Here is a 17847-nt window from a genome sequence, read left to right on the forward strand (position 1 = left end):
TCGATTGGAAGATGTTCGTCATTAATCTCGACTTCACAGCCTTTCCCCAAACAGCCAGGAATATGGATCACTCGTTCGCACACGAGTGAGACAGTATCACTCTCAAGGTCAGTCATGCTGTGTTTTGAGAGAGGTAAGGACTGAATGAAACTCTAGTCCAGTTTTCAATTGCCTAGTGAGTGGTTATTTTTGGCTAAGAATCGAAGCACATATTGTTCGTGAAAACCCACACGGAAAGCAATGGTAAGCGTTAATCTGCCAATCGAATTCTTGAATTCTAATGCGCCTACCTGGTATTCGTACCCTGTACATTTCCCGTCAGTCGTTTGAATTCTGTGAAAAAGATGTTGGCAAGCTTTGATCCACATCCATTATGGCCACCAGGGGTTGTCTTTTGAGTCATTAGTTACTGATAATTACAAAGAACTTATCAAAATTCTTCCTAGGAAGGAACAATTTTACTCAACAATTCCTCAAAGACAGACACTTATTTCGAAGGAAGAGACTCTCATTTCTTCCTCATAATCACCACGTTATCAACTACGCCAAAGTCGTGGTCTTCTGTCTCGACCGCTCTCAACGCTCAACTGCTCAAATCCTCAACAACAAGTCTACGCACATAGAGCAAATTGTCAGTTGCTGCTCCTGATATCTCCTGGACATTTCCCATACCCAAACACATCAGCAAGTCTTTCAGTCGACACTAAGAAGAGTTCTCGGTGCGCATGGAAATGAAAAACGAAAAAAAGGGGAAAGATCCAAATCCGTTGCACTGTCACCGCTAGCCCTTGTCAGAAACCCTGCTGGACTGTAGCCACCCACGACAGTATACTACGAATGTAGAAATTGCTACTTTCGTGCGCCACGGTGTGCCGACAGTTGCCTAATCCATTCGCCCGGTAATTTACACCCTTCAACTCTTCACTATCATTTAGGATATCGATTCCTCGCTCATCGCATCCAAGTAATGCAATTCTTGAGCGACGTTCTGAAATACTGCTGGAAGAATGTTTTTGCAATTAGTTCATAGGAAATCTTCCTGATGTGTAAGATACGCATGACGAGTTTCCTGGTGGCATTTTCATGTGAACCATTCTTTGTGTGCAGTTATTGTTAGTTTCTGAGAGAAGTGGAGGTTCTGTTCAGTGGCTAGCAAGTCACAGGCAGAATTGACTGATTTCACTTATCAACAGCTTTGTTGTTGTGTCCGAAGAGCAGGAATAGTTGGCGGTGAGAAACGATGATGCAGTAGCAAGTTAGTCTCTTACAACTGCTGTCGTAATTGTTGCAGTTTTGAACGATTAGCACATGTGCTGCAATCAATGGCGACGTTTTCGAGGCTTGTAGCGGTCGCCTTGCTGCCCGCACCCGTGCCCTTTCTGCCAGCGCTACAGACGTGCCAGAATCCCCTCAAGTCGGGACATCATCGCACTTTCACCCTTCTTTATTGTAGGTCGCAAGCATCGTCAGGATTTCCAGACGATGGCATTCGCGAAGGTATGTCTGGATTTGTAAAACTATCCCAGCTTAGTTGGCAGAGAACGAGATGCTGTGTTAAATGGCATTGGAATTGAGTCTCCTGCATTTTCTAGGGTTTTCTCCTGTCTACAATCGTACAATTCGACATAGCTTAAAAGTTGGCGAAGGATTAATAATTTCCGGTCTTTTATTTGTTTCGTCGGTTATTTAAGCTGTGGTGGGATGGCAATACATTAGTATTTTGTTTTAGTATTTTGTTCATGATTATTGCTCGGTCGCTAGCAGTTCGAGGGTCATCTACGAGTCCGAATTGTCAAGTACATGAAGTATAACGTGCTGTGTAGTACATGTCTCTCAAGAACTCCGTACGCGTAGTTTGCACGCATCACAAACCACTTAGCAATTGGTTACTAGCACATTTATGGCAAGCTTTATGCCTCTGACATACATATATATATATATATATATATATATATATATTTGAGCATTCCAGAGCAACCGAATGTTGGCAAGCATGTGGTCGAAGCGGAGAAAATGAGAAATGAGCGAGGGGTGCAGTTTTTTGTGGGCTCTTCGTTTTACCGGGAGGAAAGTGCTGTTGGACGAGATTTAGCCTGCCTGGCAGCCGCTGTATACAAGAAAGACAAAGGCCGACTGCATGTTTTGGATGCTTTGAGCGGTTGTGGCATTAGAGCCGCCCGCTACTTAGCTCATGCTCAAGCGGATTTTGTTTGGGCAAACGACGCATGTGATGCTCTTGATACCCTGATGGCACATAATCTCTCTCTGGCTTCTTCTTCCTCCACTTATGACACGGTACCTCTTTCTCATGCTGTACAATTGCACGATATCCTAGCACGGAAAGGGGCAAGCAAGTCTAGACATTATGTGTAGAATCGGTTGAACTCTACGCTTTAACTGTATGAATTATAGTAGACTGTCAGGAATTTGTTGTGTGGAAGTTCTAACGATGGTTTGCGTAACTTAAAATATCTAGAATTGAGTCTTTTTTGAGTAATAACTGGCCGGAAACCAGCCCTGTTCAACGACTATGATGAACTCTGTAAACAGAGAGAAATCCTGAAATATTGCGATCAGTATTGTATATAGTACTTCTCTCTTAGTTTGATGCAAGTTCCTCACTTCCCGCAACCACCGGTTGCAGTTTAATGTTTGATCAACGATAAGAACGTCTAAAGTTGAGTGTGGATTCCAGGATCACTCAGGACAGCCCTCTCAGGAATTGGATTCCTACTTCTCTACAAATTTCAAAGACGAGAATGGGCGATGGCAAGTCACTACTCAAGATGCCAATAAAGTGTTGCTTGACTGCTACATCCGAAAGAACTACTTTGATCTCATCGATGTGGATTCTTTCGGCAGCGACTCCGTTTTTCTAGGTTCTGCTCTTTCGGCATTATCATATGGAGGTCTTATCTATGCAACTTCAACGGATGGGTTCTCTTCAGGGGGACATCGTCCCTGCAAGTAAGCCTGAAATGTTTCCCTGAACTTTCTTGTATACTTGGTACACATTCCGCTTGTTTATAATTGTTATTATAAACAAATAAGGTTACTAATAGTAATCTTATTAGAAGCGAATGCCATAAACCTGATGCTGAGTCACTATGTTGACAGGAAGGGAGTTGATGAGTGTTTGCTCGCAGTGCTCTAGCATCGTATGGAGCGTATATAAGGCCTATGACTTTCGCCAATGAAATTGGTCTCCGAATGCTGATTGGAGGTGTAGTACGAGAGGCAGCACTACGCAACTTGCACGTGTATCCAGTATTCTCACATTATTCATTCCATGGCCCAGTCTTTCGAGTCATGCTCCGTGTGCTCCCCAGCAACCAATTTCTAACTAAGTGAGTTTTTATCATATATTGCCAGTACAGATTCTTGTATGCTGACTTCTTTGCTGTGATTTTATTTTATCAAAATACTTTCAACAGCATGGTGTGAACTCACAACTTCTGAAGGAGTGGTTATGTTAGAATTTCAGAGAGCAATCATCAGTTTCTCATTTAGTTCAAGTGAGCTGAGAAACTTTCTTTATGTAGATGGGATAATGATTCCTCCTTTGTCATTGCTAATGAGGTATCTGGATCACTCAAGAGCTTGGAATTTCTAGCTTTTCCCTAGTTATCTCTTGCAGTTGTCTCGATTTGTTTAACTCATTGTCCCTGCAGAGATTATAATTTTATAGCATTCTGCCACAAGTGTGGTGAAACTGAAGTCGTCAAATGGAGCTCCCTTGGCCGCAACAAGTGCTCATGTGTGTCCTCCTCCAGTGTGAGTGCTTTACGACGACCCGCTAGTTAATTCACTAATGAAACTTCTGCATTTGCTTAAGTATGAGCGAGGATTTGTTGGAACTAGGTTCAGCCAAATTTCTAGTCTAAAAGTTGTAGTGGGAGATTGCGTCTTGCATTTTGTAGTTCATTATCTGTACCGCCCATATTTGATCGCTCTGCATGCAAAATAATGTAAATATACTGGAGGTGTGAAAACTTCGCCTAAACCTGGGTGTTTGTGGGCTCGGAACAGGTTTCCTCTCGAACCTTGAATGGGCCTCTGTGGACCGGTCCTTTACATAGTACAGACGACGTAAAGAACATGACTGAAATGGCCAAGTCTTGGGGTTGGATAGAAGGGGACCTAGAACCTGCGTATGAGCGGAGGCGTAGTCCTCCCGTGTCCACGAAGGATCGAAACTTGAAGAAGTTGCTCAGTATTATGCTTGAAGAGAGTAATCCAGATCTACAAGTGGGTTATATTGAGCTTGATCAGGTACTTTATTTCTTTGATTGTTATGCTCATTACAACTACAAGTTGCAGAATAGTTCTTATGATCATCTTTCACATGCAGGATTCACCCTTATTGATTCTTTCTGCATGTTGTTTGTCAGATTTCGATGAGGAGCAAGGGTTCAACTCCAAAGCGTGATGATCTGATTGTTGCCTTGCACCAGGTAATGGACAACTACTCCTTCTCTTCGGATTAAGCTGCAGTAGTCACTTTTTGCTCATGTGATCTTCCCATGATATTTGAAACATAAGTTGCGCTTTTTGAGCTTTAGGGAAAATGTTGATTGTGCGAAGGAGCTTTTGCACTAGTTACTCCACCGTAGTTCTCAAGACATGAGTGTATGAATCATTAAAGATGACTCGTTTGTTCTTTTACAGGAAGGATATGCTGCTAGCAGATCTCATGTACAACCTAATGCAATCAAGACCAATTGTCCTTTAGGTAAATGTGTTGAAATTTCACAATCGACAGCACCCCAACGTTAGCCATTCTGACCATTTCAAGCAGGTGACGAAGGTGCTGCAGGTTCTAAAAAATGTTCAATTTTGCATTTGTGATCAAAAGATGACATCCATCATCTGGACTATTTGAGGTTTTCTTTGTTGTGTGACTTCCAGGTGATTGGCATAATTTCTAATGAAGTGCATGATGACGAGTTGGTTTGATTCTAAGCTCTAAGATGTAGAAGCTGGAAATCAAAAAAGGAATTTGCTAAAATCTGAGAGACATATCAAGCTGTTCTCCAGATAATTATTCCCCCGAAACAAACCCCCAATAATTAATTAAAATTTTGGGAACTGACTCTAGCTATAATCTGAGTATTTAGATTGTTTGTTGTTTAGATAATTAGTAACCATTGAAAATTAATATTTTTTTGTAACAGATGATATTGATTAGTAGAGGGATATTTATATCTATATATATACAGTCTCATGCCACAAGCACACCCATTATATCTATATGCGCACCCAAACCTTCTGATTGACTCACTACATCCTTTTCTCCTTGTCCAGGCGTCCCTGCATGGGTCCCAATTCCCCTCCTTCTCTCCCTTGCCCCTGCGCGGGTCCCGGTCCCCACCCTCTCCTTTGCCTCGCCCCGGTGCGGCCCTTGCCGCCTCACTTCTTTTTCCCTCCGCCGCAGAGACAGAGTCTCTGTTTCATATCTTTATTTCGATCTATTCATAGCTTCATGACTCTTGCATTGTCGTTCTCTCCTCTCTTCATTCCATCGTTTACGTAAATTCTGTCATTCTCTTCGTTTTGGATGCTCCTTTTTTTCGTGCTCCGACTTTTGAACCCGTCTGCCATCACTTTGTGAGGAGTACCAAATGCCGAATACCTCCCACCGGGCATTTTAGACAGCTTGAGTGTCCCTACTGAGCTGGTCAGTGCTCGTATGTTAACCTTGAATCGTATGGGAATTGCTTCCAAAGCCCCAAATCCTCCTGGATTCTATTTTGAATCCGACGTCCAAAACGTTCTCCTGCTTCCCAACTCTCTAATGCTTTTATCCAGTGTCCCAGCTAATTCAGCAACTTAAACATTGCCACCCAAGTTCCTCCCTTTGTCTAGGCGAATTGGCGCAAGGATCCACCTCGCAGCTGGTGGCAATTGCAACTGTCTGACTGGATAAATAAGTTCTCACAGCAAGAGAATCGCCAGGATTTCTCTTTGAGCGCAGAAGTTGGGTGTTTGATCCCTATGTCATCCCAGAACATGATGACCATAAACTGGTAATAACTTTCAATGTGGATATCTGATTGGCATCGGTGAGTTGTATCTATACGACTGCCACCAAGCAATGTGTTAGTTGAATTGGTACTATATCTTTCTGGCTCCTCATAAGGCTTTGGGACAACTCAATTGTAATGCAGGTCCTTTGCTTATTGAGCTTTGCGGCAATCTCAACAATCAATCGATCTTTCATTGGAAGCATACGTGTTTTGACCTAGTTTAATCCTGAACTGCTAGGATTGGTTCTTCTTGAACCAAATGGAGGTCCAACATGCATTTGCTGCAAGTGCCACCGTTTGAGTTCTAATGTTCACTGTCAAGGTGTGCAACAGTTTTCACAATGACTTGCAGTCATGAGTAGAAAAGCAGACAAAGTTTGACAGATGGCATGTTCAGGACTAGATGCAGATGATGAAATGCTAGGAGCAACATTCTGAAGTTCACGGCATTCATGGATTCATCCAGAGTCAACTTTGCCCCCAACTCGTGGAAGGGAAGAAAATACTTTTCATCATTTTAACACCATATCGGCTAGCAATAGTTTAAACAATTGCACGCAATAAACATTCAGCAAATGATTAGGCCCTCTGGTCAGGGAGGGGATAGAGACCTACACCAAGGCAAGGAAGAGGAGGAGGATTCAGATCCAAATAGGGATTAGGCCCTCTGGTCAGGATAGAGACCTACACCAAGGCAAGGAAGAGGAGGAGGATTCAGATAGATGTGTGTATAGACATAATAGATGTTCATATGACAATTTGAGGTGTGCTTGTAGCCTGAGCCATTTAAATATTCATATATACATACAAAATCGTAGAAATTATAAGACTTAACATAATTTTATATTATGAAAGAACATGATTTAAAAAGAAATTACTCAATATTATTTTTATTAATATTTTAAATATCAAAAATACAAATATATTATTTAATAAGATTTATGGATACATTATAGCAAAGATAATATTTTTAATTTTTTAATGTTTGCAAAAAAGAACTAAAATAGATTGTAGATAGGGACAATAAAAATGGATTATATGTAGCTAATAATATTATTTGTTTTAATTTTTATTATAATAATGTACATAATAATAACTAATATTAAGATTTTAAGTTAAATCTGAAAAATCTATTAGGTAAAATAATTTATATTGATGTTTTGTATTGCTGTGTAAGATTGGTTTATTAAATCTAATTCTTTTTGTCTATTTATCTTTTAATTTAATGCCAATGGCTTTTGTTCAAGCTTCCAAAGTCACATCCATTTTTATTTAACTTAGTAGATACAATATATTATGTGTTTTAATTTTTACATAAATTATTTATAATTTATAATTCAAAGAACTATTAGCTATTAAATTTAAAAATATCTTACTTTAAAGTTTGATATATATATATATAATATTAAGATTATATGTACTTTTATTTTTAAATAAGTAAAGAAATAACTAATATTTATAATACATTACTTGTGTAAAAATTAAAATCTAAATGTGGACTTAATGTCATAGACATATATATTTACTTAGATAAGAAGTGTTAGGTAGAAGATAAATGTAAGTAGATTTAATATTATCTTATGGTAAAGCTTTTTAGAAGCTTTATAGACATGTATTTGATTTTATACATGTTTATAGTTGATTGGTAGGATAGAAATTTGGCCAACAAATTAGCTGTATGTTGGACATGTAGGTAGCTTGTGATACAAGTGAACAATGTGGCATGCAAATAAGAAATTAGCCTTGTAAGTTAAAACATGTGTCTTATAAATTGGACATGTGTTGGAGGTCCTATAAAACATTGTCACATAGCTCATAGTTAGATAATATATATAGAGGCAAGAGTGAAGCCTTCTTCACTATTGTCAATGTTTTTCTAGTTCTTAGTCTTGTTTCTAGATTTTTAAGTCTTCTTGTCTTTGACAATAGTTTGTTTAGTTTAATATTATATCATCTCTATGTAATTTTCAAGTTTGTTTGAGTGATACAAGAATTTATTAATCTTTCAATTCTTTGAAATTCATGTCCTTGACACTTAAATTATATTTAGTTTTATATATATTTGATTTTTTTTATTTATATAGAAATATTATATGTAAAAACTTAAAGAAATTTAAAGTAGATAAAATTCTTGAAGGTTGTATATAAAGATTTTTAGATATATTTAAAATATTAAGATATTAAATAAAAAATTATACCTTATTGAGATAAAAATCTATCAAATATTTCTTTTAGAATATCTTAAAAGCTCTTAAATATATAGATTAATGTGTATATTTATTGAAATATATTAAATATTATTAATAAAATAAATAAAATATTATATAATATAAAATATAAAAATATTATAAGTAATTTTTTGAAAATTTTGTTGTTTATAGAAACAAATAAGAAACAAAAACACCAAAAAATTAACTATTTTATCTTTTTGTATTTTTTATTTCTTCAATAAGAATATTAATGTAGATAGTAAAATTTTATACATTGTTTGTTATAAATGTTTTGTACTTCACATGTCATTGAGGATTTGTTGCTATTATTATTTAATTTAGCAAGTAGAATAATTTAATTTAGATTGTATTCATGTTATATAGAAAGCTAATATTTTTAATATCTAATATCTTAATCTTTAGAAGAAATTATATGTATAACTTTGCAATGATTTTTTAAGTTGTATTCTACTATTTAGAACATGTATGATATTATCCTTAATGGTGCAATTTCCTTAAGTATTAAAAATTAAATATAATTAAATATATTTTTTAGAATAATTTTTTATATAAAATTTTCGTTGCCTTTGATTAGCTTAGTCTTTGAATTATCTAGTCATTGTAATGTCTAATATGTATTTCTTTACAAAAAATAATAAAATGCATTCTTTATTTAAAAAAAAAAAATAAAAAAAAAAATGCATTGCATATATATAAATACTAAAGAAAAATAAAGTGTTTAATTTATTAAATACAAACTTGGAATAATCTTAGTATTTATAATTATTTTTAATTATATAAATAATATATTATAGCATACAAAGATTATTTTTAAGTGTAGTTTTGTAATATTTTTTTTTTTATTTAAGTTTGGTTTTATAATGATTCTATTATAAGTATTTAATTTTTGATTTTATTCATTTATTATAGAAACAATTCTTCAAAATATTTATTGAATTTTATTTCTAATATTTAGTTTTGATTGTAGTTAGCATCTTTTTAATTTTTTTTTCTAATATATTTCTTTAAATTTAGATAATTATAACTTCTTATTCATTGTGTTGTATTTGTGAAATTTTATTGCACTTTGTGTTTTAAAACTTCAAATTCTTATTGACACATGTATTACAACTGTTGTTTTGCTTCTACTTAATTTTTATTGCAATCAATCTATAGTGTTAAAACATATATATATATATATATATATATATATATATATATATATATATATATATATATATATATATATATATAATATTTATCATATTAATATGATTATTTTAATAAAAAATAATCTAATGACTTATTGGACCTTATTATTATAATTTATTTTGTTACTATCAAATTTATTTTTTTAATATGTTGAAAGAAAATTTCACCTACCATTTTAAATCTACAAATCCCTTTTAGAATTTGTTTTACTTGTTTTATCATAAATAAAACTTGTATCTCTTATTTATTTACCTAAACCATTTTCTACAATGCAATATAAGTACATGAGATATTTAAAATATTATTAAAATAGTTATGAATAATTTTAAATAACTTACAATGTATTTTAGTTTTTTTAATTCTGATAATTTTAAAATGTATAAATTCTAATATGTATATATATATATATATATATATATATATTATACCAATAAATAAGATAAATTTAATATATAAAATTTAAAAATAAGATGTCAATATTTAGTTAAATTTTGATGTATTATCTAAGATTTTAGCTAAGAATTCGGAACTATTAAATTATAACCTTTATGTTGACTTGTATATATACTTAAATAAAAATTCTTACTTTTGTAAACTTTTTTATCTTCCAAAGAATTTAAAGACACATTAAGAATTTGATCTAATTAGATGTAATATTAAAATACTAATAACTAAAAAATTCATAAATATTTATCAAAACATTTTTTTATCCAAAAGTCTTTTTGTTTATAATTTTTCTTCTGTAAGTTTATATGATTATTAAAGAAATATTTTTATATGTTTAAATATCATATAATTTTAAAATTAAATTCATTTTTGAATCTAAAAATGAAACCTTTGAGAAAACTAAATATTTTCTTATCTCCATTTTTATTTTTATTTTATCAAAAATTGATCATCATTTATTATGATTGTTTTTCTAATAAATTTCAATATATAAAAAGTGCATAATAAGACAATATGCTTAGTAAAAAAACTAAAATCTAATGTTAGATTAGAAAAAAAAAACTAAATATAAGTATTTTTCTTTGAAATCCTCAAATTTTAAAAAACTAAAATATAGAAAAATTAATAAATACAGTTTTTTTCTAACTACTTATTAAATTTTACATCTATAAATCTTCATATTATTTTAAGGTATAATTTGAAAAAATACAAAAATATTTCTATATGTGTTTATAAAAAAATATAGAAATAAAATTTAGTATATTATTTTTATGATGAAAAACTTCATAACATTTACATTTTATTTTAAAAGATGTAAAATCTCACTACATATGCCTAGATATATATATATATATATATATATATATAGATATAGATATAAATGTTATAGATATGTTTAAGTAAATATTCTTATTTTGAAATAATTTTTAAAAATATTATTTAAAATATTTAAACTTGTAGATATTAGGGTCTAAAATAAAAAATAAATAAATTGCTCAAATCTATATACCTACTTTTTATAATAAGTCTAAGATTTTCTTAATTTTTTCCATTAAATAATATTTTCTTTGATAATCTCAATAAAAACAACTTTTTATTCTAAAATTAGTCTATCAAACTTCATAACATCAAACATTTTTTTACTTAGATCAACCGTATGTATTTGAATATAGATAAATATAGTATGCATACATATAAATTCTTTTATGTTATTTTAATTTTCAATTAAAGTATGACTTGGCAAGTCGTATGCTTATGCTAATCTTCTATTTAAATTTATGTATTTTCCTTCGCCACTCTTCTAACTGACAAAAAGAATATTGCTTACAGCATTTACCCAAGCTCAGTCACCGGATATTCTACCTAGCGAAACGTCAAAGCATGGCCAATCAAGCTGCCAACTTTGAACTTGGTCTACGGCCATTGGCAAGCATGGAATCCGCGGTCAAAAAGCACAGCCATACAGTGGAAACAAAACAATGATATACAAAAATATAAACAATAAAAGTATAAAATATAAAACCCACTTCATAGTGAGGATACGAAGTGCAAAATCAAGCGTTCCTGGATCATCGGAGAGGGGCACAGAAAACAACCCACACGTCATCTACACCTCGTCAGATGGAATACACAAAAGAAGGAGAAGGAAATGCTTGGAAACAACGAGACACAACAGAAAAGCATTGTCAAAGGATTTAAAAAAGAATAAAAAGGGATGAGTGAAAGTGGGAAAGGAAAAGGGACTGGGGTCAAACGCCCCACCTTGCAGACTTCGGAGACAAGGCAGCACCAGTCCTTGTTGTTGCACCACAGTGTGCCCCATTCAGCCATCTCTGCTGCAATACATCCTCGCGTGCTAGAGCGGAGCAGCGAGTTGATCTCAAATCAAACAACACTTGACACCAAGACGTGAATTATTAATACTTGCTGCTGGTTATCAAGCTTATTGTACTTGTGTGTGTGTACTGAGAGATTCTGGTGGGTTAATCGTAGTAGAAGGGAAGCAGGGAAAGAAGGCGAGGGGAAGGAAGCGGCCATGCAGGCCACTCAGTTGTTGCTGGAGGAGCCCATCCGGCTGGCCTCCATTCTGGAACCGTCGTCGCCTACAGCATTCTCCGCTCTCACGAAGATTATTGGAACCCTAGGCCCGCAATCGCGCGATGTGGAGACCATCGAAGCGCTGCTCAAGGCGGGCATGTCCGTTGCCCGATTCGATTTCTCGTGGGGGAACGATGCATACCACCAGGAGACGCTGGAGAATCTGAAGAAGGCCGTGCGGAACACGCGCCTGCTGTGCGCCGTGATGCTGGACACCATCGGTCCGGAGCTTTGTGTGCTGAACAAGGAGGAGCATGTGATTGAGCTGCAGGAGGGGGCGACGGTGGTGCTCACGGCGGACGAGACCAGAGGGGCTTCCGCGGAGGTTTTGCCGTTGAATTACGATGGGCTGGCGTCCGCGGTGACGAAAGGGGACACCATTTTTCTGGGGCAGTATCTGTTCACGGGGAGCGAGACCACCTCCGTGTGGTTGGAGGTCGTGGAGACCCAAGGCAAGGACGTGGTGTGCACCGTGAAGAACACGGCAACCTTGACCGGGAGCTTGTTCACGGCCCATGTGTCGCAGGTACGCATCGAGCTTCCCACCCTGAGCGAGGCCGATTTGAAGACCATGGCTACGTGGGGCGTGAAGAACCAGATCGATTTTGTGTCGCTCTCGTACACTCGGCACCCGGACGATGTGCGCGCTTGCCGCGAGTACTTGGACAAGCTCGGGGATCTTCGCCAGACGCAGATCTTTGCGAAGATCGAGAATTACGAAGGGTTGGCGCACTTTGACGAGATTTTGGAGGAGGCGGACGGCATCATTTTGTCCCGCGGTAACCTAGGAATCGATCTGCCCCCCGAGAAGGTGTTTTTGTTCCAGAAGGTGGCGCTGCAGAAGTGCAATGCTGCAGGAAAGGCTTCCATCGTGACGCGCGTGGTGGATTCCATGGTGGACAGTCCCCGCCCCACCCGTGCCGAGGCGACGGACGTTGCCAACGCCGTTCTGGATGGGACGGACGGCATCATGCTGGGTGCGGAGACGCTGAGAGGCCTGTATCCCGTGGAGACCATCACCACCATCCGCAAGATCTGTGCGGAGGCGGAGAAGGTGTTCAACCAGGCAGTGTACTTCAAGAGAACCATCAAGGCCGTGAGGGAGCCGATGCAGCATCTGGAATCGATCGCGTCATCCGCCGTGCGAGCTGCCTCGAAAGTGAGGGCGTCGGTGATCGTGGTGTTCACTTCATCAGGGCGCTGCGCACGCCTGATTGCCAAGTACCGTCCCACCATGCCAGTGCTATGTGTGGTGATTCCCAGGCTGACCACCAACCATTTGAAGTGGAGCTTCACGGGCGCGTTCCAGGCTCGGCAATGCCTGGCGGTTCGAGGACTGTTCCCGATGTTGGCCGACCCTCGACACTCGTCGGACTCCGCCAGCACAACGAACGAATCCATTTTGAAGGTGCAGATAGATTCTCTCCTTGTGTTGGTTGTTTGCTCTTCATGCCATGATTGGATCCTCGCTAGTGACGGTCTGGATGCGGAATGCGGCACCGCAACCATGCGTGCAGCGGTCCGGTAGACGTGAAAGTCTGTGGGAAATGGTGTGTAGACTGTAATGGTATGTAAACATGGTCGAGTCTTTGCTGATGCGTGTGGCTCGTGACGCAGGTAGCGTTGGATCACGGCAAGGCCGCAGGCATTGTGAAGGCACATGATCGAATCGTGGTGTGCCAAAAAGTTGGGGACTCGTCGGTGGTAAAAATCATCGAGCTAGATTGAGCAGCGTTGGAACACAACGCACGCATTTTTTTTTATATATATATATATTTTTTGTCTTGAATTTTGCACAGATATAGGTAGCCGCAGCGGTAGGGTTAAGCTGTGCTGATTTTGCAACCACCGCATGCGATCTGCGAGGTGGATAGAGACGTGGTGAAGGGTGAAGCTCGGGAAATGTCGTGAGCTCGCATCGTTACGCTTGATGCGGGTCCAGTTGGAGTGATACCCTCGGATGGGTTGGTTGCGAGTAGATAGTGTACTCAGAGACTAGAGATCCGCACATGCTGCTGTTCGTCTGGACCCACAGAGGCGTCGGGAGACTGGTGCTGGGATGAGCAATAAAGTGGTGATGTGAGCATGTTTTGGACTAGGGCATGGTGGCTGATGTGGCGCAATACAGCAGTGGACTCTGAGAGCAACAAACGTGGGGATGGTGAGGTGGATTGTAGTTGGTTGGGTGGAGGAGTGTGCTTCGTGATGAAGAGAGGCGATCTTATATTCTCTTGAGGCGGAGGTTGTGGGAAAGTAACTGCGTTCGGCTGCGAGGCCTGATTCGTCCATTTCTTTGTGGTTCTGTCTTTTGTTGCTGTAGCAGTCTGTCTTCAGCTCAAGGTCTTGTGCTAATTTAGGGTTTGATTCACTTTGGTATGAATAATTTGGGTGGGATGCAGGGGGCGTTAAGTTTGTGTTGCTAACATTGATACCTTTGTGTGTAGTTGGTTGTATGAACTTTTTATATGTTGTTGACAGTCAGGTGCAGTGGATTACTTAAGGAATTACTCAGGGAATTATCATTGGAATGACATGTATCACATGGCGGTGTTTTTTATTGCGCGTGGGTGTTGGAATAATCGATCTTGGGTTGATCTGTGCTGGGGTTTGCTTATTTAAGAAGTATTCTGCCTTATAATTTGATTACTTTGTTACCTCCTTGGATTCGTTGTTAAGATAATGTTTCTATGAAACATTATTCATGAGTGAACGCATTATGGATTTTTATAACTTAGTGCGCATGTGTAGAGAGACTAACTGATGAAGTATGGTAGGTGTAGCGAACTTCTCTGATTTTTTCATCTCAATTACAACATGTGTTCACCTAAATCAAATTTCCAATTAATTTTGTGATTGCTGCACTACGAATATATTTTGTAATCACGGGAATGTAGTTGTAAGGTAAACTTGAATTTTCGAAAAGGAATGTTGGTATCAATTAATTTGGGCGGTGGACAAATTGTGTATTGTACATTTTGTACATTTCATAATCAAATTATGTTTCTTGTTTAGAAATGATGTTTAATGAACATGTAAGGTTCAATATGCTTTCTATTTAATCATATCTTGATTCGCCTAGAATCTCATATTTTTTTTATGTTTTATCATTTTGGATTTGTTTATAATCAGATTTGATTAACACTATGAAGCTATTTGACTGCATTATAAGTCACAATTTGACATTTGTTTATATACTTATACATATAGTTTAAGAAGGGTTTGTAAAACATATTCATTGTATTATCATGAGAGAATTTTATCATGTTTTGAATGGCAACATTTACAATAAAAATTCATTTATATTCCTCACATATAGTAAAATATCAAGAATACCCTTGTATTCTTGATATTAGAAAATATACTCCTTGGATTTGTGACAATAGCAAATGTACCTTTATTAGTGATAAGGTATCACTAACATTCCTTATTTAGTCATCATTTGGGTTTAGATTGTGGGCCAAGCTCCTTTTTGGATTTTTTGGAAGTGGAATTTTTTTGCCTCTTTTTCTTCTATGGATTTGCAAATCTAGTTTTCCATCATACAATGTCTAGTTGTGGCAACACTTTTCCCTACTATTTGTGCATGCATTCTTCAAATTTCTTGCCACCATCACCATCTACTTGCTTGTAGGTTGTATACATCAAGGTACAAATATTATTTACGGGGTGGTAAAAAACCAAGAGGGTGATGCCACACATTGATGATGAATCATTCAAATCAAATTTTTGGATAAAAGTTCAAGGATGTTTGTTTAAGTGTCAAAGTCAAGTGCATATCATATGCATTTCCAATGGTAATAGTATACATAAATCTACCAAGATGCATACTTATTCAACTCAAGAAGTAATTTGTTGAAATATTCTAAAGAATAATTTGATCTACAATTATAAGTTAATTAGTTTTGACCTTGTTGTTTAACATGCTCTTTTGTGACAATAATCACAAGTATTGGGGCATTTGGCTTGTAATGTTCTAGCCAATTAAGACATCCATAGTATCCAACCTCAAATGGACAATTTGTTGTTGATGACAATTGTGGCTTCCAATCAGTCAATTAAGAAAAAAAATCACATTGCCAAAAGTTTACTTTTTCTTGTCCTCCACCATCTTTAGTACCACAAATTACAATCTCTTAAGCTCATCTTTGAATCTCTTTAATATATAACAACTTTTATTATGTTCTTGCAATTCTAAAACCAATAAACTTTAAATTTAACAAAAGATAATGTGCTTAGATATGTCCAAAGCTCCAAAGAAGCAAAACTTATTATTTGCAAACATCTTTTGTTGGTATTGTAGATTAGAAGTAAAATTCCAATTTTTTTGTGTTTAGATAGAAAGTACCAAGGGTATTAGAATGGTTGTTATAGAAATAAAAATTGACGTAGAAATTGCAAGGAAGATGTAGAATATATAGATAGATTGATAGATAGGAACTTTGATATCATGATGTAGGAATTATCTTTTGGAAATTAGACAATAGAAATTGTGTAGTTAAAATGATAAATTTATTTAGATAAGCTTCTAAAAGTTTATATATATATATATATATATATATATATATATAATTTTTGATAAATAAAAAAAATCACTAGGTGGACATCCTCCTTTTATTATATAAACACCCCTTATGCTATGTACTTTGCATACATATCTTTGCAAAAAATAATAATTTTGATTTTAAATGAGATTTATTACTTATTATTATTATTTAACATTGATGAATAAGAAAAATACTATTTTCTTTATATATATATATATATATATATATATATATATATATATATAACTATTTATATGTTGATTTGAATTCTACAAATCTCTTAAAACATTTCATTATGTTTATACATATATATATATATATATATATACAAAATATGAATAGTGAATGTAGATATGATGAATAATACACTGTTTTTAACTTTCTATCTTTCTTTTTAATTAATCTAATATCTCAATTACTTTTATGCACGAAGATTAAAAAGAGAGTTTTTGTTTTTTATGTTTCTTTGTCAGGAGCTTTTCATTTATCATTGTGTGTGCATTGATAAGGCTACTTTCAATAGTCATATTCTGTTGATTGCATCATGTCTACCACATATAAAATAAGATTTTGTCACAAATCAATTTAATAGTTTATCTCATTGTTTCAAAATTGTAGTTTTAAAAATAAATTTATACAAATATTTAGTAAACTGAGATTGTAATGCTATATTGGAATAGCTTTAAAATACTAAATTATATTATATTTTAATCATCTTCATCAATTGAAATGGATGCAGCCAAGCTTCGTGGACCTCAAGATAAATAATGATTTATTTAAAAATTAGAAAGATATGAGAGATTGGAATTACATTTTAATTTGATGTTTTATGTATGATTCTTTAAAAATATAAAATAATTTAATTTATAGTATTTTGGTTGCTTGGAAATATTTGAATTTGAGTTTTATGCTCCAGTGATACAAATTTGGCTTTTGCTAAGTTTTATTTGCCCCATAAAAATTATAAAATGATATAAAATAAAATAAAATACTCATTGGATTATTCTGAACTCATTAGATGCATTTTTAAATATATATATATATATATATATATATTATAAAAACATGTATTGCAAGAACACTATTTAACATGCATGATAATACTAAAGTAAAAATATTTATAAAATTAAACAATAAAGATGAAAAGAATCCTGTATTGACAGTACCTATTATCAATTGTTTAATTCTTTTTAAAAAAAATTGACCACTTCACCAGCAGAAAAACATCAGTATTTGACGCCCCAACACTTACTACATACTCATGCGGTTTCTTCAAGTTTCCACAAATATTTGACTGAATTAAAACGTGAG

At 35.3% G+C, this 17847-nt stretch overlaps 2 protein-coding genes across 5 annotated transcripts; both read left to right on the forward strand.

Moving 5' to 3' along the window:
* Window positions 1-747: 747 nt before the first annotated feature.
* On the forward strand, window positions 748-4887 carry LOC112274674 (tRNA (guanine(26)-N(2))-dimethyltransferase). 4 transcript variants are annotated; one of them, XM_024504341.3, is made up of 9 exons: window positions 748-899; window positions 1292-1497; window positions 1973-2295; window positions 2696-2967; window positions 3147-3347; window positions 3672-3774; window positions 4030-4272; window positions 4392-4454; window positions 4669-4887. In XM_024504341.3, exons 2-9 carry the CDS (start codon window positions 1323-1325, stop codon window positions 4774-4776), a joined length of 1488 nt encoding a protein of 495 aa, XP_024360109.1. In that variant the 5' UTR covers window positions 748-899; window positions 1292-1322; the 3' UTR covers window positions 4777-4887. The 4 variants fall into 4 exon arrangements, with proteins under 4 accessions (XP_024360109.1, XP_024360108.1, XP_024360106.1 ...); XM_024504340.3 differs by having other exon boundaries at window positions 882-964; XM_024504338.3 differs by lacking the exon at window positions 748-899 and adding an exon at window positions 918-1046.
* Window positions 4888-11712: 6825 nt separating this feature from the next.
* LOC112275180 (pyruvate kinase 1, cytosolic) lies at window positions 11713-14280 on the forward strand. The gene is made up of 2 exons (XM_024505297.3): window positions 11713-13400; window positions 13610-14280. The coding sequence occupies exons 1-2, from the start codon at window positions 11931-11933 to the stop codon at window positions 13718-13720; spliced, it is 1581 nt and encodes a 526-aa protein (XP_024361065.1). The 5' UTR covers window positions 11713-11930; the 3' UTR covers window positions 13721-14280.
* Window positions 14281-17847: the final 3567 nt, after the last annotated feature.

Source organism: Physcomitrium patens, chromosome 22 (genome assembly GCF_059467195.1).
Source record: "Physcomitrium patens ecotype Gransden chromosome 22, ASM5946719v1, whole genome shotgun sequence".
NCBI classification, from domain to species: Eukaryota; Viridiplantae; Streptophyta; class Bryopsida; order Funariales; family Funariaceae; genus Physcomitrium; species Physcomitrium patens.